This window comes from Onychomys torridus, chromosome 1 (assembly GCF_903995425.1).
Source record: "Onychomys torridus chromosome 1, mOncTor1.1, whole genome shotgun sequence".
Classification (NCBI taxonomy): domain Eukaryota; kingdom Metazoa; phylum Chordata; class Mammalia; order Rodentia; family Cricetidae; genus Onychomys; species Onychomys torridus.
Window position 1 is genome coordinate 76640068 of NC_050443.1, and position 25247 is coordinate 76665314.

The 25247-nt window shown below is 44.8% G+C and overlaps 1 protein-coding gene across 1 annotated transcript in view; it reads left to right on the plus strand.

Moving 5' to 3' along the window:
- The window catches only part of Ints4 (integrator complex subunit 4), a 73262-nt gene extending 55678 nt beyond the window's left edge, over positions 1-17584 (plus strand). Inside the window, exons 17-23 of the mRNA XM_036187313.1 lie at positions 2712-2792; positions 3660-3790; positions 4171-4230; positions 6854-7013; positions 7262-7405; positions 12741-12861; positions 17260-17584. Of these exons, the coding sequence (XP_036043206.1) occupies positions 2712-2792; positions 3660-3790; positions 4171-4230; positions 6854-7013; positions 7262-7405; positions 12741-12861; positions 17260-17438 (876 nt within the window). The 3' untranslated portion in view covers positions 17439-17584. The remainder of the gene's footprint in view (positions 1-2711; positions 2793-3659; positions 3791-4170; positions 4231-6853; positions 7014-7261; positions 7406-12740; positions 12862-17259) is intronic.
- The last annotated feature ends 7663 nt before the right edge of the window (positions 17585-25247 follow it).

Below are 25247 nucleotides of genomic sequence, written 5' to 3' on the forward strand. Positions count from 1 at the left end.
AGGCAACTTAGTGAAACTGCCTCCACACTAAAAACAGCTGGTGATGTAGGTGAGTGGGAGAACATTTGTCCAGCACATGTGTGGGTCTTGGTTCATTCCTAGTTGGGAACAGGAAAGTGGAAATGGGAATAAAGGGCAAGATTGCTGACCTGAGACCCTGTCTTATTGAAAGTAGAAAAACAAACCCCACTTTTCTTAGAGCAAAAAGGGGTATGAGAAGACATTGCTCAACTATGCTGGTTATTCGTGCCAGCCTAGAACCTGAGCCAGGAATGCCTTTGTAATAGGGAGGAGTTAAATAAATTGTGGCATCTACTCAGCCATATGGTCTGTGGTTTCTATGGGGAAATCACACCTCAATCTAACAAAATACTTACAGTGTAATTAATATTATGTACTCCAAAAAAAGAAACAAAGCATTCTATTCCAACCACACCTGTGTAAAAGCTTGCCCATGAGAAATGATTAGAAGTGTGTAACAGTTCTCTGTTGTCCATAGTCGCAAACCTGCTGTTGTTCATTGATGCTCCCAGATGTGTGTGGCTCCTGAGCACTTGAGGTGCTACTAACTCACCCTGGGATGTACCGAAGGGCAAAGTACCCACTGTATTGTTTAGACTTATGACGAAATATGAAAATGAACCCAGCCTGAAGTAGAATAAGGTAGAAAAGACCGATTCTTAGGGACTACTTATTGATTTATTTAGCAGTTTACTTAAAGCATTGCTTGTACTGCCTATTTGCCAAGCATGACTTCACTTGCTACCTGGAACAGAATGACCTAGAGAAATAGCAAAAACAGTCGTTGCCCTTAACAACCTGCTGACTGCCACTTACACGTCTATAAAATTTTACTTGCTGGTCCCAGCTTGTGGTTTTAGAATATAAAATGAAAATACCTACTAGGCCCGGCACTGAAGGCTTTCAGGCCTGTCCTGGCTTCAGTCCACTGGGGACGTCTCGTCCTTTACTCTCACTGGGGTCAGATGCTTATTCACAACAGATCTCTGCAACAGCCTCCCTAGTCATTCAACAGATCTCTGCAACAGCCTCCCTAGACATTCAACAGATCTCTGCAACAGCCTCCCTAGTCATTCAACAGATCTCTGCAACAGCCTCCCTAGTCATTCAACAGATCTCTGCAACAGCCTCCCTAGTCATTCAAAACTTACTATTTAGGGCTTGGGAGGTGGCCCAGCGCTTGTTCTTCCAGAGAATCCAGGTTCAGTTCCCAGCACCCACAAGTTGCTCCCAACCATCTGGAACTCCAGTTCCAGGAGATCTAATGCCCTCTTCTAATTTCTCAAGGCACCAGGCATACATGTGGTTCTAGACATTAAAACAACAATAACAAAACAAAAAAACTACACATTTGCTAAAATGTTAGTATACTGAATTAAATAGACTATGTGCATATTTTTTATTTTTGGGGTTTTTGTTTTGTTTTGTTTTGTTTTATTTTGTTTTCAACACAGGGTTTCTTTGTAGCTTTGGAGCCCATCCTGGACTAGCTCTGTAGACCAGGCTGGTCTTGAACTCAGAGATCCGCCTGCCTCTGCCTCCCGAGTGCTGGGATTACAGGCGTGCACCACCGCCACCTGGCTATAATTTTTGTTTTTTTTTTTTTAGATAGGGTCTCTCTATATTGTCCTGCCTATCTTAGAACGCTCTATGTAGACCAGGCAGGCCTTGAACTCATAGAGATCCCCCTGCATCTTCCTCCTAAGTGTTTGGACTAAAGGTGTGCACTATACAGCTGGTCTAAATAGACTATATTTTAAACATTATTTATAGTGAGGTAGGCATGGTAGATCATACCTGCAATCCCAGTATTCAGGAGTCTGAGGTAGGAAAATTGCCAAGTTCAAGGCCAGCTTGGACTATAGTATGAGGTTCAAATAAATACTCCTAAAATTTAATTTGCCCATTTGTTTTATGGTATAAACATGCCTACTAGAAAATTGAAAGTGATGTGCCCTGACTTCCATTAGGTTTAGACAGGGTTAGTCTAGGTTTCCTATAATGTCATTCACTATAAATGTCAGGAGGTCCTTGAAAGCCAGGCATGATGTGCTTACTTGTAATCTTGGCACTAGAGAAGCTGAGACAGGTGGACCATGAGTTTGAGGCCAGCCTGGGCTACAGACATAAGGACACCCTTTCTGAAGAACAGGAAAACAAAGGAAGAAGAAGCTCCCTGAAAATAATGTTCCACAGCAGAAATAGCTAAAGTTGAGTCCCAGACCTGGGTAGGTGGAGAGAGGGGTGGATAGGAAAGACTGTGGCTGTTGGTGAGAGTCCCACTGTAGAGAAACAGAGAAAGAAGGCTCTAAGGAAGCTGCCTGACTGGGAGTTGTACAAGTTGGGTAAGTGATAGGGTGTGTCAGAGGACACCAAACACAAGTGCAAAGGACTCTCAGTTGTAAACATGACCGTTTAGGTTGCTAATGTTAAGGCAGTGACCCTGTGAGCATGGCCCCAGGGCCCAGAATGCAGGCAGCTGATTGCCTGCCAGTGTGGTGAGGGTCTCATTATTCCTGCTACCAGACATCACATGAGCAGCAGCTGCTGCGCTTCTCTGCAGTAGTAGCACCTGCTTACCTAAGCCGTGCAGTGATGGAGAGGAGGCCTGACTTGGTAAATTCTCCAATCCAGTGCTGTGTCGCCTTTGTGACCGCCATGCCTGTCTATTCTCTCCCTTGTCTGAGTAGGCCCTGCAGGAAAAGCTGTGGAATGTGGCTGCCCCCTTATATCTAAAGCAGAGTGATTTGGCCTCAGCAGCAGCAAAACAGGTATGCAAATGAAGACTCCTCAGACAGATCTGTCTGGGAATTAGCCAGTCTAGAGGCCTTCCTGTGGCCATGTCCCCTGGCTTCTGTGATTTCAGGTCGATAGAAGTTAGTACTAGGCCTGTGTGATGACTGTGCACAGCACTGGGCTGCAGAGTCAGGCTAGTTCTGGTCTCAGGTCTCCTCCACCTTACTAGGTGATACATTGAATAAGTTATTTGAGTCTCTTGGAGTTTCCTCCTCTATAAAACGTGGCAGTTGAATTGAGTGATTTCTGAGATTCTTTGGTGGTCTATCCGATTACCAGCTTGTGGGCCATTGAGGAGGCTCAGCAGGTCAAAGTGCTTGCTATGAAGGCCTGATAACCTGAATTCAGTCCCCAGAACTCACATAAAGTACCTACATCACATACACATATACACGGTTTACATTGTACCATTTATACTAGTGTGTTTCAAATAAATTACAACCTAATAAATACACTTGTGAATCTTTTATCTAAAAATGCATGTAAATTGATTTTGAGGTTGTTTAAATATTTTTATCAATTGTTTGATACTTTCATACAGTGTATTTTTATATTCACCTATACTCCTCTTCATAAGTTCCCAAATTCACTCATACCCCTGTACCTCCCAATTTTGTATCTTCTTTAAAAAAAAAAAAAAATCTTGTTGAATCCAACTTGTGCTGCCTACATACTCCTAGGTGTAAATCCAACCACTGGAGTATGGTTAGCCTACCAGGAGCCACTTGTAAAGAAAGTGGAAGCCGTCACCTGTCCATAGCTTCTCAGCTAGGGGTGGAAGCTTGTGAAGCCCTTTTCCTTCCATGATATTTTACCAATTGTTAATTGTCTTTTCCTTGTAGATCATGGAAGAAACCTACAAAATGGAATTTATGTATAGCGGTGTGGAGAATAAGCAGGTGGTGATCATACACCACATGAGGCTTCAGGCCAAAGCTCTGCAGCTTATAGTAACCGCACGAACTACTCGAGGGTAAGATGTCATGCTCAACAGAGTAGGTGGCGTTCTCCTTCTGAGGAAGGACACCATCAGATACATTCACAGCTCTCTTAAGGTTGCTGGTGAGAAAGATGTAGGAGGGTTCTGCTCATTTCATTTTCAGATATTCGTAAGTGTATGATGCTTGGGTCAGATTAGATACATGCCCGACCTTTCTAACCTTAGAAGGTCTGGCTCCTGGTCCTCCCGTCCTCAGAAAGATGATTGGCTTTGTTGCTGTTGTCTTCAGAGCTCAGTTGTATGGCATAGCACATTCGCTCTCCTCTCACGGACGCTCGGGGCTCTGGGACGACTTCATGTCCTCACTCCTTCCTTCAGTCACAAGTCTCTTACACTTTGCTTTTTTTCTGCAGCGTCGACCCCTTATTTGGAATGTGTGAAAAATTTTTACAGGAAGTGGATTTTTTTCAGAGGTAAGTATTTTGTAATTGTTATGATGGTTTTTTTTTCATCTTGTTTATTCGGAAAGTAACCTAACAAGCACCAAACGAGATCACGTGTCTTTTCCATGCTGCTGAACTATCCATCACCTGTTGTCAGTGTGCCCTAACGTGGTATTTAGTGATGTATAAACGTTCCTGAATCTAGAGCTTCAAAAGTAAACATATGACTAAATAATAAACACATGAGGGCCATTTGGAATCAGCACTTAACTGAGCTACGGGAAAACAAGTGTGAAGGAACTGTTCGATGCAAAATTACAACTTCTTTCCTTGGTTTTTCCTTGTCATTGTAACATTTGCATAGTTCTCTACAAACAACAACAAATTGTTCTTTAATTCCTTTTATCTTTTTGCTTGAGATAGGATCTTGTTATGTTGCCCAGACTGGCCTTGAATTATTGATCGTCCTGCCTCAGCCTCCTGAATGGCAGGATTATACAGGTGTGCACCAGTGTGCCTGGTGCTGTTCTTTGCTTTTTTGAGACAGGGTCTCATGTAGTTTAGGCAAACCTTGAACTTGCTGTATAGCTAAAGCTGGTCTTGAACTCCTGATTCTCCTGTCTGTACCTCCCAAGTGCTAGGGACTATTGGCATGCCCCACCATGCCAGCTCTTCTTAATTCTGTAGTGAAATAATAACAAGCGAGGTGTGGTGACACATACACAGTTAAGAGTGGTTATTGTTCTTTTAATGAAATTGAGTTTGGTTCCCAGCACCCATGGTAAGTGTCTCACTATCACCTGTAACTCCGGTTCCAGAGGATTTGATGTCCTCTTCTGGCTGATGCCAGCATCTGTACTCATATGCACATACCCACACACAGTGCTGGTTCCCAGCACTCCCATCACAACCGCCTATAACTCTAGTTGCAGGGGATCTGATGCCTTCTTTTGGCCTCCCCCGGCACCAGGCATGCACATAATACACATACATAAAATTAAGATAAATTCAGGGAGGAGAGATGGCTTAGTGTTTAAGAGCACTGGCTGCCCTTCCATAGGATGTGAGTCCAATTCCCAGCACCCAAAATGGCAGATCACAGTGTGTATAACTCCAGTCCCAAGGGATCTGTCCTATGGTCCTACTTCAGTCCTCCATGGACCAAATACAAACTTGGTATACAGATATACAAAGGCAAAATACCCATACACATAAAAATAAAATTTAAATATTAAAAATAAACCTTTTCCTTTTACCATGAAACTGTGGCTGGTACAGAACACTCTGTAGACCAGGCTGGTCTCAGACTTACAGATATCTGCCTGCTTCTGCCTCCTGAGTGTTAGGATTAAAGGTATATGTCACAATAATCTGTCAAAAAGAAACCTTAAACAACAAAGTTCTTTCAGGCTTGATGGAGGACATACCCTATAATCTCAGCAGTTGAAAGGCCAAGGTTACTCTGGGCTATAGTGAGACCCTGTCTCAAACCACAGCAAAAAAAAAAACAAAAAAGCTGGGGATATAGCTCCTTGGGAAAACACTTTCAGACCATGTGTAAGGCCCAGGGCTCAATCCCTGATACAACTACATATGGGTAGACAAAAAACCCAGTTCTGTGGGGAGGTGGTGGTGGTACACGCTTTTAATCCCAGCACTCAGGAGGCAGAGCCAGGCAGAGCTTTATGAGTTCAAGGCCATCCTGGTCTACAGAGCAAGAGCCAGGACAGGCACCAAAACTACACAGAGAAACCCTGTCTCCAAAAACAGAAACAAAATAGTTCTGTTCTCTTGCTTATTATTATGTTCCTCAGATCTACGATAGTACCTGGCACTTGATGGGTCCTTCTAAAAAATATTTGTCCAATTAATGAATCTGTAAGAAGAAGATAATCCTAATAGTGGGATGATTAAATACGGCCACATAAAACACTCAAGTATATGTCTCACATTCATGGTTATTCTTTCTTCTGTCTGTTTGTTTTGAGACAGAGTCTCTAAAACTATAGCCCAGGCTGGCCTTGAACTTACATAATAATCCTCCTGCTTCAGCCTCCCAAATTCTGAGATTATAGGTATGAGCCATCACACCCAGTGAAACAGGCTCTTAAAACAAACAACAAAAAACAAAATCGCGCGCGCGCGCGTGCGTGTGTGTGTGTGTGTGTGTGTGTGTGTGTGTGTGTGTGTGTGTGTTGTATATATTTACACATGTTTTGTATGTGCCAGGTGTAGTGTTTTCATTAAACACTTTGCACCTTATTTATTGAAGCAGGGGCACTGGCTAAAACTGGAGTTTGCTGTTGAGTTTGAGCGGCTGGCCAGGAAGCCCCGGGACCCTCTGCCTTCCCAGTGCTGGGATACAGGCTCATGCTACTGCTCCCGGCTTTTTTCATGGATTCTGGGGGTTCGATTCAGTCCTCATGACTGCAAGGCAAGGGAGTTATTGACTGCGCTGTCTCTCCATCTCAGCTGTGGCTCTTCGGCTGATCATGTTGCTGTTCCACACTGATCTGTGTCCTTGTCAGTTTCAGACATGATCCCCAAGCTCTTCTCATTTCAGTGCTCCCCCTGCTTCAGGGCTTGGCACACGTCCTGAAGCTTAACTGCAGTGAATGAGTGGAGAGTCAGTTGCTTCTGTGTGTTCATGCAGGTGTTTCATCGCCGATTTGCCCCACCTCCAAGACAGCTTTGTGGACAAACTTCTTGATCTTATGCCCCGACTTGTGGCATCCAAACCCGTAGAAGTGATCAAAATCCTACAGACAATGCTGCGGCAGAGTGCCTTCCTCCATCTCCCGCTTCCAGAGCAGGTCGGAGCCCATGGCGTGCTTCTGCCAAATCTGCCAGATCCTTAAAAAGCCGTTTACTCCAGTGAGCTTTGATCAGGGGGTCAAGTAAGCTAGGGTCCTTCCTCTGACTGTTTTTATTAAATGTATTCATGGGGGAGGGTGCCACAGCACATGTGTAGGTCCAAGGGATCAAACTTGGGTTATCAGCCATGGTAGTAGGGACCATCCTCACTGAGCTAGAAATCAGCTTATTTTCTTGTTGTTTACAGATCCACAAGGCCTCAGCTACAATCATTGAGCCAGCAGGCGAGTCAGACAACCCTCTGCGGTTTACATCTGGGTTGGTGGTAGCCTTGGATGTGGATGCAACCCTGGAACATGTGCAAGACCCTCAGAACAGTGTAAAGGTCCAGGTGTGTTAGGTTTGGGCACACTGACATTGTGGTGAAACATTTAACTTTGGTACTTTTGTAATCTACTTAAGGAACCAAAACTAAAAAGAGATGAAAAGATGCTCCATGGTGAGAGCCTGGGCTTGGAGGCCAACTGCTGTTGAGCAAATTAAATTCTAAACCTCAGGTTCTACACCTGAAGATAGGAATAGAAGACATTAGCATGGAATGTATATGTCAGAATCCAGGAAGGTTTACTAAGTGACAGGACCCTGCCTGTCTGTTGTATAATGTAGACTTTAGATTTATTCCTTTCTCAGTACACACACACACACACACACACACACACACACACACACACACTGAATTCACCAGTTGTAATTAACAAGTTCTGTTGGTTGGTCAAGTGGCATCACAAGGACATTCTTAGCTAAGCTAGAATCACGTGAGAGGTGTGGTGAAGACTAAGTTGCTCCCACAGTCCATCTTCGCCCACCCCTCCACCTCTCCTGCATCCATTCATGCATGTCACCTTGCTTCAGCGCGCATGCTGAGTGCTGAGGTGGTTGAGCTCAGTCTGTCTGGTGTGCTGAGTTTTGCTGGGAGTCGGATAAAGGGACAGGCAGTTAGAAGTGAAGGCCAATGCTTCGGCAGGCACAGTTAAGTATACTGTGGTGAAGGGCAAAGAGGAAGGTTCTGGAGAGGTGCCGACATGGATCCAGCCTGAAAGAACGATTAACAACAAAGAGGACTGGCAGGGGAGGAGGCACTGAGGAGAGAGGGTGAGCACTGGCAGTGCAGGTAGTCAGAGGAGGAGAGAGGACAGAACCAGACTGGCTGCCCAGCAGGAGTTGTCAGATCATCCCCGCAGAGAACGTGTGAGCGAGCGAGTACACAGTTATTGTAACTGCCGCGCTTCTTGTTGCTAAGGTTACCCGTCCTAGTGGACTTGCAGGTTCTCAGAAACTGACAACAGTCCTCATTCAGTCTATACAGTTAAGTCAGAATCCTGAGACTAAGCTTGGCGTTGCTAGTGTTCCTTTGAAACGTGCGTAACAGGTAAACCCAGTGTGCAGTGTGAGTCTAATGAAGACGGCGTTAGGTTAACTGAAGAAAGCTCTCTATTCAATTAAGCATAAACAGTTGCAGGCAGATCCTTCACAGGTCATCTGCTAAACTATCCTGAAGAAAAAGTCCACTCTGAAACACCTCTGCTGCCTTCCCAGGCAAATGCATAGCTGTTGTTTGTTGTTTACTCTTTGGCTCTTTGGGGGCCCGCCACCCAGCTCCCAGAGAAATACACACAGGCTTACTCTTCCGAGTGCCCAGCCTTAGCTTGGCCTGTACCTAGCCAGCTTTTTCTTTCTTTCTTTCATTCTTTCTTTCTTTCTTTTTTTTTAAATTTTACGCACATTTGTATTTTGTCTGTGTAGGTGTTGGATCCCCTAAAACTGGAGGTACAAGCAGTTATAAGCTGCCATGTGGGTGATGGGAATTGAAGCCAGGTCCTCTGGAAGAACAGCTAGTGCTCTGAACCACTGAACCATCTCTCCAGGCCCATGACTTCCTTTTTTTTTTTTTTTTTTTTTTCCTTTCTTAATACCTTTCTTTCTTACTCTGTAGCTGGTTGGTTGAACCCTGATGTCCTCCTCTCCTCCTTTTCTCTCTCTCTCTCTCTCTCTCTCTTTTTTTTTAGTTTTTCAAGACAGGGTTTCTCTGTGTAGCTTTGCACCTTTCCTGGAACTCACTTGGTGGCCCAGGCTGGCCTCGAACTCACAGAGATCCTCCTGACTCTGCCTCCCGAGTGCTGGGATTAAAGGCGTGCGCCACCACCGCCCCGGCTCCTTCTCGTTTTCTTGCTCCTTGGTCTTCTCCTAGATTACTCCTGTATATTACTCTCTTTTCCTGCCAGCCCCGCCTATCCTTTCTCCTGCCTAGCTACTGGCCGTTCAGCTCTTTATTAGACCAATCAGGTGTTTTAGACAGGCAAAGTAACACAGCTTCATGGAGTTAAACAATTGCAGCATAAAAGAATGCAACATGGGGGTTGGGAATTTAGCTCAGTGGTAGAGCGCTTTCCTAGCAAGCACAAGGCCCTGGGTTCGATTCTCAGCTCTGGCAAAAAAAAAAAAAAAAAAGAATGCAACACATCTTTGCATCATTAAACAAATATCCTACAGCATAAACAAGTGTAACACATCTTAAAATAATATAAAATAAAATAATATTCTATAACACATGACTGTATGGGATGCATTGGGGACCCTTCTGCCCTGTCATGGGACAGCAGTAGCAGTTTTAAAGCCCAGCTACCATATTTGAAGTACCTCATCTGTGCTGGGTACAGAACAGAGGTGCTATATGCCTCAGAGACTTCATGGGGGTTATATTCTTTGTTAAAAATGTGGGTGTCTTGATTTTTTTTGTTGTTTGTTTTTTGGTTGTTTTTTTAATTTGTTTTGTTTTTTGGTATTTTAAGACAGAGGCTCTCTATAGTCCTGGCTGCCTGGAGCTTGCTATGTAGACCCCCCCCAGACTGGCCTCAAACTCAGAGAAATCTGTCTGCCTCTGCCTCCCAACCTATGGGATCAAAGGCGTGCACCACCATGCCCAGTCATGATGTTTAATTTTGAAAGCAGGAACTTGAGGAATGCTTTTGTTAGACTGGTCTGGGTTGCTGTGTTTTATCTACTGGAAGAGGAAATACATGTTTCAGATGTTCTGAAATTCAGAATATAATTCCTACCAGCTGTTTCCTTCCCCTGACCTACTCCTGAAGGAACACTTCCAGCAGCCGGGTGACAGCAGAGTCAGGACTTTGACCGAGGGCGCCTTTGCTGAGAACACTTGGGCATTCTGTTGCTTTGTTCCTCTCTTTCTTCTCCTTCCTTACCCCCACCCCCACACACTTTTAATACAGAATCACATAGACCAGGCTTGCCTCCAGCTTGCTATGGTTTCTAGATAACCTTGAACTTCTCATCTTCCCATTTCCACTCAAGTGCTGGCATTGTGAACACATGCTGCTTGGCCCCGTGTTTCATATACACTAGGCAAGCATCCTGCCACCTGAATTTTATCTGTAGCCCTCCCCCTTTTAATTCTTTTTGGTTATTTCAGACATGAATGCATTCCCCTATTCCAGCTCCTCCTAGACAACCACTCCATTATTCTCCGAACTTCTCCTCCTCCTCTTTTAAATGAACCCACTGAGCTGTTAAAGATAATGAAATTCGGGAAGCTAGGGCACCTATAGCTTTCTTCTGTTCTAGGATGTGGCCATAGAGCCTAGAAGCAAAATAGAAGAGAAGCAGCTTCTAATTGGTGTTATTTTCCAAATACCCGAGAAAAACAACTTGAGATGGAAAGACTTGATTTAGCTCACAGTTTCAAAGGCTTCAGTCTACAGTTGCCTGGCTCCAATGCTGTAGGCCTCAGGTGAAGCTGCAGCCTCGTAGCAAGGAGTACATGGTGGAACAAAGCTGTGCACCTCATGGCATGTAGGAAGCTAGAAGGGAGGAGGAGGGATTGGAGACATGACAGGCCCCCAGTGACCTAATTTCTCTACATCCCCCCAAAATACATGGAATTGCGAATCTCTCAGGTTTGATGCCTTGATTAGATCAGAGTCCTAATGAGCCAATCGTATTCCCAAAACCCTACTTCTGAACATTACTTTACAGACTAACCTTTCAATGTACAAGTTTAAGGCTAGTTGAGACTACATGGCAACATAGCCAAGACTGTATCTTGTTCAAATCTTAGATGGTCTTTTAATAAAAAACCCAGAGCCAGATAATAGAGTGAAAGCTGAAAGATCAGAGAAGTAGAATAGCCAGCCACTAGTTCTTACCTCTACGAAATCCTCAGCCTAAAGAGAGTTAAGTTCCTGTTCCCTCACACCTCATACAACTTTTTCTGCCCTGCCATATTACTTCCTGGGATTAAAGGCATGTGATCTCAAGTGCTGGGATTAAAAGTGTGTGCTACCACTGCCTGGCTATATGTCTAATCTAGTGGCTGGCTCTGTCCTCTGATCCTCAGGCAAGTTTTTAGGGTACACCATATATCACCACAGTATCTCAAAAACATTAACAAAGATGACTTAGTGAGCAAAAAGCTTAAAGTCGATAGAACATAAAAATCTAGGCCACACATTCCTGTAACACGAGCTTAGGTGGGTGGGTGTGGAGGTAGGTGGATTCCTGAGAGCTCAGTGTCCAGTCAGTGTAGCCGAAATGCCTTAAAAATAAGAAGGAAGCCAGGCGGTGGTGTCGCACGCCTTTAATCCCAGCACTCGGGAGGCAGAGGCAGGTGGATCTGTATGTGTTCAAGGCCAGCCTGGTCTACAGAGCCAGTTCTAGAAGAGACTCCGAAGCTGCACAGAAAAACATCATCTGGAAAAATAAGATGGAGAATGTCCTCTGACCTCCTGGGGTATTACTAAGCTGTGCGCCCCCCCCCCCACACACACCATACACACACATACCCAAACAGCAAAACAAGAATCAGAACAGAGAGAAAGAAAGAAAAATAAAAATAGATCTGTCAGTCCTTGAGAGGACCCACGATAAGTGGAGAGATGCAAGATTTGAACAAGTAGATAAGAACCATCCTTCCCTGAATTTCAAAGTTGAAAGGATGATCTGATTCCTGTGTATTTACACAGGGCCTGTCCAGTCTGCTTGTACCCTGTGTCATGTGATAGGCTCTCCACACAGGTAGCTGAGAGGCCCTCAAGTTGTTGAGGAACTTGGCGAGATGTGAAGACCTGGCTAATGATTTCAATCCACTTTTCTTTGAGTACTCTGTTTGTAGAAATAGAGAAATGCTTTCCTGTCTGATAGAAATTAAAACAGAGACTATTACAGAAACTGTTTTCTCACTGTCAGATGAGTGTTGAATACTGGGCCCTGATAGGTTTCAGAGCTAAGGAGGGAAGTCATTCTAATGGGGTGCTTGGGAGAGTTTTCCACAGTTAGAGTTATTAACTGTTACCTACGAATAGAGACACTATTCCTGTCATTCATTTACCAGCGATTTAAGAAATACTTACTGGACACTGCTTCTAGTATTGAGTTCACACACACACCTTTTTTTTTCTTAGGTTTTTTTAAGACAGGGCTTCTCTGTGTAGCCCTGGATATCCTGGAATTTTCTCTGTAGACCAGGCTGGCCTCGTGCCTCTGCTTCCCAAGTACACCACCCCTGCCCAGTATGTGTTGTCCCCTGTAGAAAGCAGTTCTTTGTGATGGCTAGGGTCCCCTTTCTACTACTGACTTGGGGTTCACAGTAAAGTCATCATTGTTTTCTTAGCTTCTCCCTCTTCTGTTGCCCCATTTCTGTCATATTTTAGGTCTTGTACCCAGATGGCCAGGCTCAAATGATCCACCCCAAGCCAGCAGACTTTCGGAACCCTGGCCCAGGGCGGCACCGTCTCATCACTCAGGTGTACCTCTCCCATACTGCCTGGACAGGTAAGAGTCAGTGGGTTGGGTGGGCAGGAAAATATCTCCCCATTAATCTCAGTATCTTTTCATTATGATTTGCTTTTTTAGTTAGTTTGTTTGTTTGAAGGCAGCCCTGGCTGGCCCAAACTCTCTATGTAGATCAGGCTGGCCTCCAACTCTGCCTGCCTCTGCCTCCCAAGCACTGGGATTAAAGGAGTGTGCCACCATACCCTGATTGAACTTGATCTCTCTTAAGTAAGATTTCATAAGCTCAAACATTAATACATTTGGACTAATTTGCTGTTTGCACAAGGAACAACATTCTGTTAGAGGGCACAGCGGAGATTATAGAGTTTGAGTCTCCTGGGAATAGACTGGGCTGCACATGAGGAGATTCACTTTCTTGTTCTAACTGTGCCTCTGACACACCATTTGTTCTTTGAGGAGTCCCTCTTGAGTCTTCTTCTTCACTTCCAAAATAAAGATAATAATTCTCAACCTATAAATGAGCGAGGATTATTCTGGGTATTAAAGTTTCTTAATAAATATTATAAATCATTATCTGTTTGTGTATGATCAGTCCATCTTATTCCATTGAAACAAATCAAATGAAAAGTAACTGTCCGCCCCATACCCATGAGCTGACTGGGGCTAACACAGTTTGTTTTTATAGACTTAGAACTGAACCTGGATAGCTTATGTCTGTATGCGAGTGTGCACACACACATTATATTCACCTGTAAGAATAAAACAGGAGAATACAGATGAATAAGACTTTACATTTCACGCCCATAGTGCTTCTCAGGAAAACTCAAGGAAAATCTCAATCTGTAGATTCTAAGATACCGGACACAACTGGCCACAGTGGTGTTTCCTAAATCACTGGGGATGACTTAGGAATATGACTTTTACTAGGAAAGGTAATACTGCCACCAATTTGGTTTTACTAATAGGGAAATACTTTCTATAATTTTATTTTATACTGTCCTTTATTTTGTGTTTTGAAATACGTGAAAAGGGTCTGGGTACATGGCTCAATTGGTAAAGTGTTTGCCATGTGAGCCTGAGGACCTGAGTTCAGATCCGCAACACCCAGGTAGAAGCCAGGGATAGCAATAACACCCACAGCCCCAGTGCAAGGGCAGTGAATACAGGAGCATTCTTGAGGCTTGTTGGCCAGGCAGTCTAGCCACTTTGATGAGCTCTAGGTTCAGTGACTCTGCAAAAAATAAGGTGGAGGGCTCAGAGAGATGGCTCAGTGCTTAAGAGCACTGGCTGTTCTTTCAGAGGACCTGGATTAATTCCCAACACCCACATGGTGGGTTACAGCTGTCTGTAGCTCCAGTTCCAGGAGATGTGATGCCCTCTTCTAGCTATATGTATAGCAGGTGCACAAGTGGTACACAGACATACATACAGTCAGAATAGTCATACATTTAGAAAAACAATCTTTTTGTTTTTTGAGACAGGGTTTCTGTGTGTAGCCCTGGCTGTCCTGGAACTCACTCTGTAGACCAGGCTGGCCTCGAACTCAGAGATCCACCTGCTTCTGCCTCCCAAGTACTGAGATTAAAGGTGTATACCACCGTACCCAGCTTAATTTTTTTTTTTAACTCTGAAAGAAAAAAAAGAAAAGAATTGAAGAAGACAATGCTATCAACCTCTGGCTCCCACTTGTGCACATACATGCACATGCACTAGTGCACACACAAAGTACTTAACAAACGTGACAAAGTGTTTAGTGCCATCAGTGTCTCCTTCTATCAGACATATTAGATGCATAATGATGACTATGAAGTTTTCATAAAGAGGAAGTTAGAGTAGCCAGCCCCTTTGGTGTTTTTGAGACATAGGACCAGGCATCTCAGGTTACCCAGGATCTGCTTCCCTGAGTGTCCTCCCTTCTGTATCTTTGTGGTATGTTTTTGCACTATTTTTTGTGTGTGCATGTATAACTAAGGATCCAATCCCGGGCTTCTACATACTAGGTGGGCATTCTACCACTGAGCTACATTCCCAACCCACCTAAATTGTTTGATTCAGGGATGACGGACACCAAGAAAGACACACCATAGTACAGTATCTCTTGGAGAGCTATAACTCTCTGATTTGTCCCCTGAGAACTCAGTTCCTAGTTACTATTATTTATCTCTAATTCTTTGTGTAGCACTTTTTCGCGTCAGATGTCTTCTCACTTAATTGTTTACATGATGTTTTCTCCCATCTGAAATAAGTTTGGTGGTAGGGAACATGCTTGTCTCCACCACTACCACCTGTATCCACAGTACCTGATACACGGTAAGCACTAGACAATAACAACAGAATAGGTTATTTTGAGGTTCTGAAATGGGCATGAGGACTTTTGTTTTTTGGTTTGTTTTTTTTTTTTTTTTGGTGGTGGTGCTAGGGATAGAACCCAGGATCTTGGACAGGCTAGGCAAGTGCTTTGTCACTGAGCCCAGCTCTGGCACTTAGACATCTGAATGTCCAGGACCCCCTGCCCTCCCCTTTTTTTCCCCATTCATGTTCCCCTCTAGTCTGGGACAAGTAAGTAAATATGGTCTTATACTGAAATCTCTTGATCCTTCTCCCTAACACAGGAAGTGGGGGCCAGAATTTGTGGGGGCCTTAGCTGTTTTGGGAGGCAGGATGCTACCTTATAGAGAGCTAAGTCTCAGTCTGGGTTTTAGATCTTTACTGTGTGATCCTGAAGAACTTAACGTCTCCAATTCATTTTCCGTTAAGATGGGAACCATTCTTCTAGGCAAAATGAATGGATATATTGTAGGATTTGTCTTGGGTGACTGTATCTCCTCCCCACCATTGCCTCCCCCTTGCTTTCTCTCCCCTCTCCTTCCTATGGCATTAGCTTGAAGTGCCATTGCTATTAGACGCTGATGAGGGAAGGCAGAATGACTATATGCCCTCCTGTGACTTGCCCAGGATTTGGCTCCTTGAAGTGCTGTAAATGTTGACTGGGATGGTCTAGGAGTGTGATGAAGCTGATGCTGCTGGGCTTGCCCGGCTGCACTCTGAGGGGAGGTTGTTCTGGAAGTCTGGTATTGGAACAGTGCTTGCGTCATGACTACACTCAAGGACTGTGTCAGGCCCCATGGTGTGGGTGTGTGGACACAACATGGCTGGAGCTGTGAGGCTGCACTCAGTGCTCTGCTGAACTCAGTGGGCCTGTGTGCTCTGGCTGCCTGGAGGATCACAATCTAGCCTTTGCTCTGACCCAGAGGCCAGAAATAGAGTTGGAGAGGCATTAGGAGTCCTGGAGCCTTTGTCCTGTTTGGTGTTGAACCATCCCGCTCATTCTTACCCTCTGAACTTCTTCTAGCCATAGCTGATCTTTAACTCTTGCACCTAAGTAGAGCGCACCCAAGCTTGTTCTGTTCTGTGCCTGGCAAAAAAGTAGTATGTCCTTCTGGACTTCTCTCCCTCTGCTTTGTGTGGAAGCCATGTGGTTAAGAGAAGACTGAACTGAGCTCAGTTTCTCACAGGATGGATTTGGGCAGCCGCTTAGAGCTATCTGAGCTCCTGGACTTTTTTCAAGATCGTGACTCTTTTTTCATGGTGTGGCAGGAAAGAACTCCTGGGGTTTTGTGTTTGGCACAGAGTGAGTATTCCATTCCAAAGCCTTCCTGCATTCTTTCCTCAGTACGTTTAGACTCAATTAGAGCATGTCCTATACTCCATTGCAACTCAACCAAAACAGCCAACAGCTCCTAGGGGGTTTGTTTACTCCCATTAGGCCTGCCACAGGCAGGCAGTAGATCTGCAGTGTAATTTATGAAAGAATCAAACGGATTCTGATATTTTAGGTCCCTGAAACATGTTCCTTTCCTCTGGTAACAGATTTTTGCCAGAACTGTTTTCTACCTTAAAGCTTTCATCTCCACTAAAAAAGCCAAGTCTAAGATGCACACAGCCCAGAGTCCTAACACAGAACTGCCAGTCTAGGTTGAGAAAAGGCCACAGCCACTGTGGCCCCTTTCAGGTTTCTCTCAGGTGGTCTCAATTGCTGTGACCTCAAGCTGCAGGAAACTCGCACGTAGCCATGGAGGCAGTGGTATTACATCTGCAGCCTCAGGATCGGCTTACAGGATTCAGTCTAGAACACTGTTTTTTGTATTTGAGCATAAAGAGGGATGCAGACATAGGAAAAGCCCATCTTTTGTTCATTTAGACAGTGTCTCACTATGCAGCTCTGGTTGTCCTGGAACTCACTATGTTGATTAGGCTGGCCTCAAAGTCAAGGAGAGATTTGCTTACCTCTGCCTCCAGGGTGCTTGGATTAATGGTGTGTGTCACCCAACCCAGCTTTGTAACCCGTCTTTGATGGTACTTTATTTGCAGTTTTATTTGAATTCCTAGAAGTTACCCAGTGATGAAGGATTTCTTGTCTTGGTTTTGTTTTTCCAGAGCCATGCCAGGTGGAAGTGAGGCTGTTGCTGGCCTACAACTCCGGTGCACGCATTCCAAAATCTCCATGGATAGAGGGTGGTGAGATGTCACCGCAGGTGGAAACCAGCATTGAGGGCACCATTCCCTTCAGTAAGCCTGTGAAAGTTTACATAATGCCCAAACCTGCAAGACGCTGACCCACAAGCAGTGGTATATAGGCGTGAACATGTCAACCTTACAATCTCATTTAGGATCCTACACAGGGTCGATCATTTTTGCATTAAAGACAGAAATACTCTGATTTATCTCCTCCGTTCTATAATAAAGTTGAGAAAACACCTAACTGTTCTAGTTTCTGGTTCTTAAAAATAAAAAAGACCCATAGCAGTAATAACACATGTTAATTCTGAGATGTAAAACTTATGGTCTGATTTTCCAGGCATTTCCAAGTTCTGGTTATTCAAGCCATAGTCTTGTTTCTTTCCTTTTTTTTTTTTTTTTTTTTTTTTTAAGATTTATTTATTGGGGTTGGGGATTTAGCTCAGTGGTAGGGCGCTTGCCTAGCAAGCGTAAGGCCCTGGGTTCGATGCTCAGCTCCACATTAAAAAATATATATATATTTATTTATTTATTATGTATACAGAAGAGGGTGCCTGATCTCATTATAGATGGTTGAGAAGCCACCATGTGGTTGCCCAGAATTGAACTCAGGACCTCTGGAAGAGCAGTCAGTGCTCTTAACCTCTGAGCTATCTCTCCAGCCCCAGTCTTGTTTCTTGAAGTAACAGTTTGTTTGCCAAAGTCAACTCCAAAGCCATTTTATTTATTTATTTATTTGTTTGTTTGTTTGTTTGGGAGCTGAGGATCGAACCCAGGGCCTTGCGCTTGCTAGGCAAGTGCTCTACCACTGAGCTAAATCCCCAACCCCTCCAAAGCCATTTTAACAGCTGCATATTTATCACTGAAAGATTCTGAAGGACCTTGGACATCTGTTGTCTTCCTGAGAGTCCTTTCCTAACCAGGTGATGGATGGGTCAAGAAATTACAGAATGGCGGAACAATAAGTCCTTCTCATCCTGAGATATATTCTCGATCTTGCTTGCCATTATCCTCAGAATCTCTTTCCGATTGTGGTACATGCCCTTAATCCCAGCACTTGGGAGGCAGAGGCAAGCGGATCTCTGTGAGTTGGAGGCCATCCTGGTCTACAGAGTGAGATCCAGAACAGGCTCCAAAGCTACACAGAGAAACCCTGTCTTGGGGGGAAAAAAGAGAAAGGAACCATATTTTGGGAAAGAAAGCAGTGTTGTGGGAAGATGGTTCCCAGTAGAAGAAAGAAAGTCCTACCTGGCAGCATCTCTGCTGCACTGGAGCTGCATAAAAGGTCCAGGTTGGACTATGTCAGTGCTGCAGCAAGGCTAACTGGGAAGCAAGCCTGTGCTGTGTGTGTGTGGCATCTGCCTGAGGCTTGGAGATTAAGCCACAGTTTGAAAACTGTACAGTTAATAGTCAAACCTGTATTCATTCAAATCTAAAAGGATTCCAAAGGCCCAGGCTATTCCACTACAGGGAAATTATATGGGTTCTCTGGATTAAGTATGTCTCCTAAAGTTCATGTATGGGAACCACATCCATAAGGCCACATTGTTGGAAGCAGGCCCCACAAGGGTGGTGCAGTTAGCCATGAGAGCCTTGCCTTAGGATTGGGTTAATGTCATTACAATGAGACTGGGTCACTTAGCAAAAACAAGGTTTTTGACCAACCATGGTGGTGCACACCTATAATCCCAGCACTCTGCAAGCAGAGGCAAGGTGGATCTCTGAGTTCAAGACTAGCCTGGCTTACATAAGTGAGTTTTAGGACAGCCAAAGCTGAGACTCTCTCTCAAAACAAAAAACAAGGTGTGTGGACTTTGCGGAGGGGGGAGGGAATGGGGGGGTCTCAGTGGCATTGAAAGAGCTGTGCAAGCATGAGGACCTGAGTTTGAATTCCCAGCACCCACATAAAAGCTTGGCATGCATCTGTAACTATAGGATGGGATTGAGGCAGGAAGATCCTGAAGTTCATTGACCAGCCTCCCTAGCCAAATTGATAAATGTAGACTCAGTAAGATTCTGTCTCGAAACTAAGGTAGGTGGGTATGGTGCTGTAACCTTTATCCCAGCACTCAATTGGCATGGGCAGGTGCATTTCTGCATTCAAGGACAGCCTGGTATACACACTAAGGTCAAGGCTATTGAGAGCTATATAGTAAGACCCTGTCTTGGAAACAACGAAACACTAAGGTGGAGGCAGAAAGATGACTCAGCATATGGAAGTGTGCCACAAACTTGACATCTCAGTTTGATCCTGGATATGGTGGTACACATCTGTAATCCCAAGCTTCCTACTTTTTTGGAGCTGAGGATCGAACCCAGGGCCTTGCGCTTGCTAGGCAAACGCTCTACCACTGAGCTAAATCCCCAACCCCAATAAACACATTTTAAAATATATTGCATTTGTAGGGTTGTTTACTTGAATGTATGTGTACTACATGTGTGCCCAGTGCCCTCCAACTCCATGGGACTGGAGTTAAAAGCAGTTGTGAGTCTCCATGTGGGTTTTGGGAATTGAACCAGGTCCACTACAACCAGTACTCTTAATTGCTGAGCCATCTCTCCATCTCCCAGTAAATACTTTTTTAAGGTTGGGAGCAACTGAGGACACTGATGTCACCTCTGGCCTTCACATGCATGCACACATGTGAAAAGGTGGGTTTAGCTCCTTGGCTACTCCTGCCCTTCTCTATCATGGGTGACACACCATGAAAATCCCTGACAGAAACCAGCCTGTGATCCTGGACTTCCTAGTCTTCAGAACCGTGAATCAAACAAATGCCTGTTTATAAATTGCCTGTTCTTGAGTATTCTGCTACAGTAAGTAATATATTAAAAGACGAAAAGTCAGACAGTGGTGGCGCACGCCTTTAATCCCAGCACTTGGGAGGCAGAGGCAGGCAGATCTCTGAGTTTGAGGCCAGCCTGGTCTACAGAGTGAGCTCCAGAACAACTGGGGCTACAAAAAGAAATCCTGTCTTGAAAATGAAAAAGAAAACAACAACAATGACCCAGCACTCGGAAGGCAGAGGCAGGCAGGTCTTTGTGAGTTTGAGGCCAGCCTGGTCTACCGAGCGAGATCCAGGAAAGGTGGAAAGCTACACAGAGAAACCCTGTCTCGAAAAACCAAAAACAAACAAAACAACAAAAAACAATGACAGAAACTTCAAATGTCCAACTCTCCAATGTTTTATATAGTAGGAATAAGCATATGTTGTGCTGGCTAGTTTTTTTTGTTGTTGTAGTTTTTTTTGTTTTTCAAGGCAGGGTCTCTCTGTGTAGCTTTGCGCCTTTCCTGGAACTCACTTGGTAGCCCAGGCTGGCCTTGAACTCACAGATATCCTCCTGCCTCTGCCTCCCGAGTGCTGGGATTACAGGCGTGCACCACCACTGCCCGGCGTGCTGGCTAGTTTTATGTTTACTTGACCCAAGCTATAGTCATCTGAGAGGAAGGAGCCTCGATTGAAAAAAATGCCTCCAGAAGATGGGACTGTAGGCTAGCCTGTAGAGCATTTTCTTGTTATTTTGTGTGCCCCCACCCCCCATCCTCCAGCTGAGGACCGAATCCAGGGCCTTGCGCTTCAAGTGCTCTACCACTGAGCTAAATCCCCAATCCCCAGTTTTCTTAATTAGTGGTTGATGGGGGAGGGGGCCCAACCCACTGTGGGTAGGGACATTCCTGGGTTCTGTAAGAGCAGGCTGAGCAAGCCTCCATGGCCTCGATCAGCTTCTGCTTCCAAGTTCCCACCCAATTTGAGTTCCTGCCTTGCCTTCTCTCAGTGACTGTGACTTGGGACATGTGAGCCAAATCAACCCTTCCCTCCCCAAGTTGCTTTTGGTCATGTTTCATCACAGCAATAGAAACTAAGACACATGTCACAGTTATTGAGATGGATTAGGTGACACTGGTATCTGCATCTACAGTCAGTCTTGATCATATTTGGAAGAACTTGGAGAGCTTATGAAAGTAATAGCAAGACTATACATGGAGGTGGGGATTTAGCTCAGTGGTAGAGTTCTTGCCTAGCAAGCGCAAGGCCCTGGGTTTGGTCCTCAGCTCAATAATAATAAAAATACACAGTTACTGAAGAGGTGAAGCTAGAGTTTAAATTCAGCGTGCGACTTTTTAGTTGTGCCTGGCGTTGTAACTCTACATGAACTAATTCCAACTGCTCTACTAAGTAGGTACTTCTATCTTCATTTGATAAACAAAAACATTTAGAGAAACTGGACCAGTGAGATGGCTCAGAGGGTAAAGCGCTTTCCACCAGGGTAACAGCTTGAGTTCTTTGGGGCCTAAATAGTAAAAAGGAGAGAACTAACTCTTACAGGTTGTATTCTGACCTCCATGTTCCATGTCATGTGCACTCTTCCCTCCACTTAAATATTAATCAAATTCTTAAGACCCGGTCAAAATGTAGAGCAATTACCTCATTTGCTCTGTCAGAGAACTACCAACTGGCACATCTGGTGGTCTAGCTCCACGTGGCTGTAACTGCTATGGAGGCCGGAGGAGAGAGTCTAGGGAGTGGACTTTGCAAGTGTGCTCATCTGTTTCGTATCTCAGAGATGCGCCACCATTGGGCTTTCGTGTCAGAAGAGCACAATTCCCAGAAAAGATGCCGACCGTAGAAAAGGAAGTTTGAAGACAGGCTAAATAAAAAGACCCTGGCTCTGAGCTGATGGCCGCTGCTGGGTTGTGGCAAAAAATGAAAACATTAACACCTATGGCTGCTAACTGAACCCATTAGGGTATAATTTTTTATAATCGAATGGAATAATATGCTGGGTGTGGTATCTTTAAACACTCCTACCAGGGGCTGGAGAGGTGGCTCTGGGTTAGTGTGCTGGCTGTTCAGTCATAAGCACAGGAGTCTGAATTCCATGATTAGCACATGGAACACCTGTAGTCCCAGCTCCAGAGACGCTGAAGCCCCTTCCGGCCTCCACGGGTACCAGCACACAGTATACAGACAGGTGCACACGAATAAATCAAATTTAAAAACCTTCAAGTTGGGGCTGGAGAGATGGCTCAGAGGTTAAGAGCACTGACTGCTCTTCCAGAGGTCCTGAGTTCAATTCCCAGCAACCACATGGTGACTCACAACCATCTGTAATGAGATCTGGTGTCCTCTTCTGTGTACATAATAAATAAATAAAATAAAATAAAAATTTAAAAAACAAAACAAAAAAACCTTAAATTTTCCCTCTAGCTTCTCTCTCCATTACAGGTGGGAAACAGGCTTTGAGTATGTTTTCCTCAGAGCCCAGGCCAGGCCTTGTACTTTCCTTTCCTTTTTTTATTTTGGTTTTTCGAGACAGGGTTTTTCTGTAGCTTTGGAGCCTGTCCTGGACTAGCTCTGTAGCCCAGGCTGGCCTCGAACTCACAGAGATCCACCTGCCTCTGCCTCCCAAGTGCTGGGATTACAGGTGTGAGCCACCACTGCCCGGCTAACTTGCCCTTTTCTTAAAGCTCTAGATGTACTTTTCCTGTACAAGGTGGACATACAGTATGGTGCAGATTCTGATCCAGTAGCAGGATACCTTTTTCAAAGCTGTGTGAGAATTGTGGGCTGTACTAGGATCTGTGAAATTTGCCATACTGGTGGAGTTTGGACAGACTTTGAACAAATCCTGACAAGCCTGTTACTGAAGAATTCAATTATTTGAGGAGATAGGCTCAACCTTTGAAATTCCTTGTACTCAGAAATGTCTGGTTCTGTGAAATATGAGAGTTTTTCTCCTTCTACATCGGATCCACACGTTTTCACTGACAAGAAATGTTCATGGTGGTGTGTCTCTAGCCCAGCTCTAGCATATGCCAGGCAAGGAAAAGAACATGACATGCCCCTCAAAGCAAGTCCTGAGTCCAAACTTCTGAAAAGATATCTGGTGTTCACATGACCGAGTTGAAGAACGAGTATGTAACACATGGCTGATTCTTGTCTTAGGAACCACTGAGGCTAGAAAAATTGAGAGTTGTGCTTCCTACAGATAGAATCAAAGAACTTAAAAGATGAATATAGGGACTACATATAACTTCACAGAAGAGCTTCTCCATGTTCTCTATGTAGGCCAGAGTTGGAAATAGCAGCTTTTATATGACGTATAATGGCCAAACTGCCAGATACTTCTCAGTCAAAGGAGTTTTAACTGCTTCCCCCACTCCTTCTTATCTCTCTTTCATAACGTAGGGACAATGCAGGCTGTAACTGCGTACTGATTCAATACCCACTGGAGTCGTCTTAATTTAGATTGTGGGGGAGGCGAGGGGACAGAGATTACATTACCAAAGATCCCCCTTAGCAACATAGGACTGGCTTTATAAGCTGAGGGTCCATAGCTAAAAAGATCCTTTCAGTCATCGGACAAGGGCACTAAGGAGGACCTCCCCTGCTAGATCTACGGTGCGTGTCAAGTCTGAGGAACCCACAGTGACCTCCAGGACACTAGGAGGAATATCACTTTACAGAGATGAGGACACAATGCTAGTGCTGATCTGAGGAACCCACAGTGACCTCCAGGACACTAGGAGGAATATCACTTTACAGAGATGAGGACACAATGCTAGTGCTGATCTGAGGAACCCACAGTGACCTCCAGGGAACCAGGAGGTCTATCATCACTTTACAGAGATGAGGACACAATGCTAGTGCTGATCTGACCTGGTCAGTTTCTGGGTGAAGTTAAGACAGGAGCTCCAGTTCACTCTAGTTGTCTTTGTTTTTGTTGTTTTGTTTTGTTGTTGTTGTTTGTTTTGGTTTTTCAAGAAAGGGTTTTTCTGTATAGCTTTGTGTCTTTCCTGGAACTTGCTTTGGAGACCAGGCTGGCCTTGAACTCACAAAGATCCGCCTGCCTCTGCCTCCCGAGTGTTGGGATTAAAGGTGTGCACCACCAACGCCCAGCCAGTTGTTGTTTTTTCTTTTTCTTTTCTTTTCTTTCAAAGATTTATTTATTTATTTACTATGTGTACAGTGTTCTTTCTGTCTGCATGTATGTCCGCAGGCCAGAAGAGGGCGCCAGATCTCATTACAGACGGTTGTGAGCCACCATGTGGTTGCTGGGAATTGAACTCAGGACCTCTGGAAGAGCAGTCAGTGCTCTTAACCTCTCAGCCATCTCTCTAGCCCCAGTTGTTGTTTTTTCAAGACGGGGTTTCCCTGTGTAGTTTTGGTGCCTGTCCTGGATCTCACTCTGTAGACCAGGCTGGCCTCTCCAGTGGATGGGATTAAAGGCGTGTGCCACCACCAACTGGCTAGTTGTCTGGTCTTATAAGGTACATCTTAAATTGCTCCCTATCTATAGATAGGCTCCCACGAGGCATCCACAAGCAGCTGCCTCATTTGAGGCTGCTAACTTCTCCAAAGCAGTCATCCCTTCCCCAGCTCCTCTCCTTGTGCTGCTGCTGGCCTTCTGCTAGTTTCCTGATGGGAGAGGGAATGGCCAGGCCTCCTGGAGTGGGCGTGGCCTTGGGTCAGATGGCTGGTACAGAGCAAGCAGCAGCCTCCTGCTTCTCTCCCTTCCAAGGATCTGTCTATCTCTACCTTCTGTTCTGAACTTAATCCAGGTCTTCACACTTGGGGATGATCAGTGGGAGGCAAGAGGCAGGGCTCAGGCACCTTGAGGCCAGCACACAATTGCCTGGGCATGTGCAGATACTGAAGGTGTGATCGCGCATTGCCCTACCTGCCTTTACAGTTCCTAGGGGGTGCTGGTACAGGCTCCCACTGTGATTCGTTTATAAATTACTGTGATTTTATGCATTAAAATGTTTGTAAAATATGGGCTGGAGAGACGTCTCAGTGGTTAAGAGCACTGGCTGCTCTTCTAGAGGTCCTGAGTTCAATTCCCGGCACCCACATGGTGGCTCACAACCATCCGTAATGAGATCTGGTGTCCTCTTCTGACCT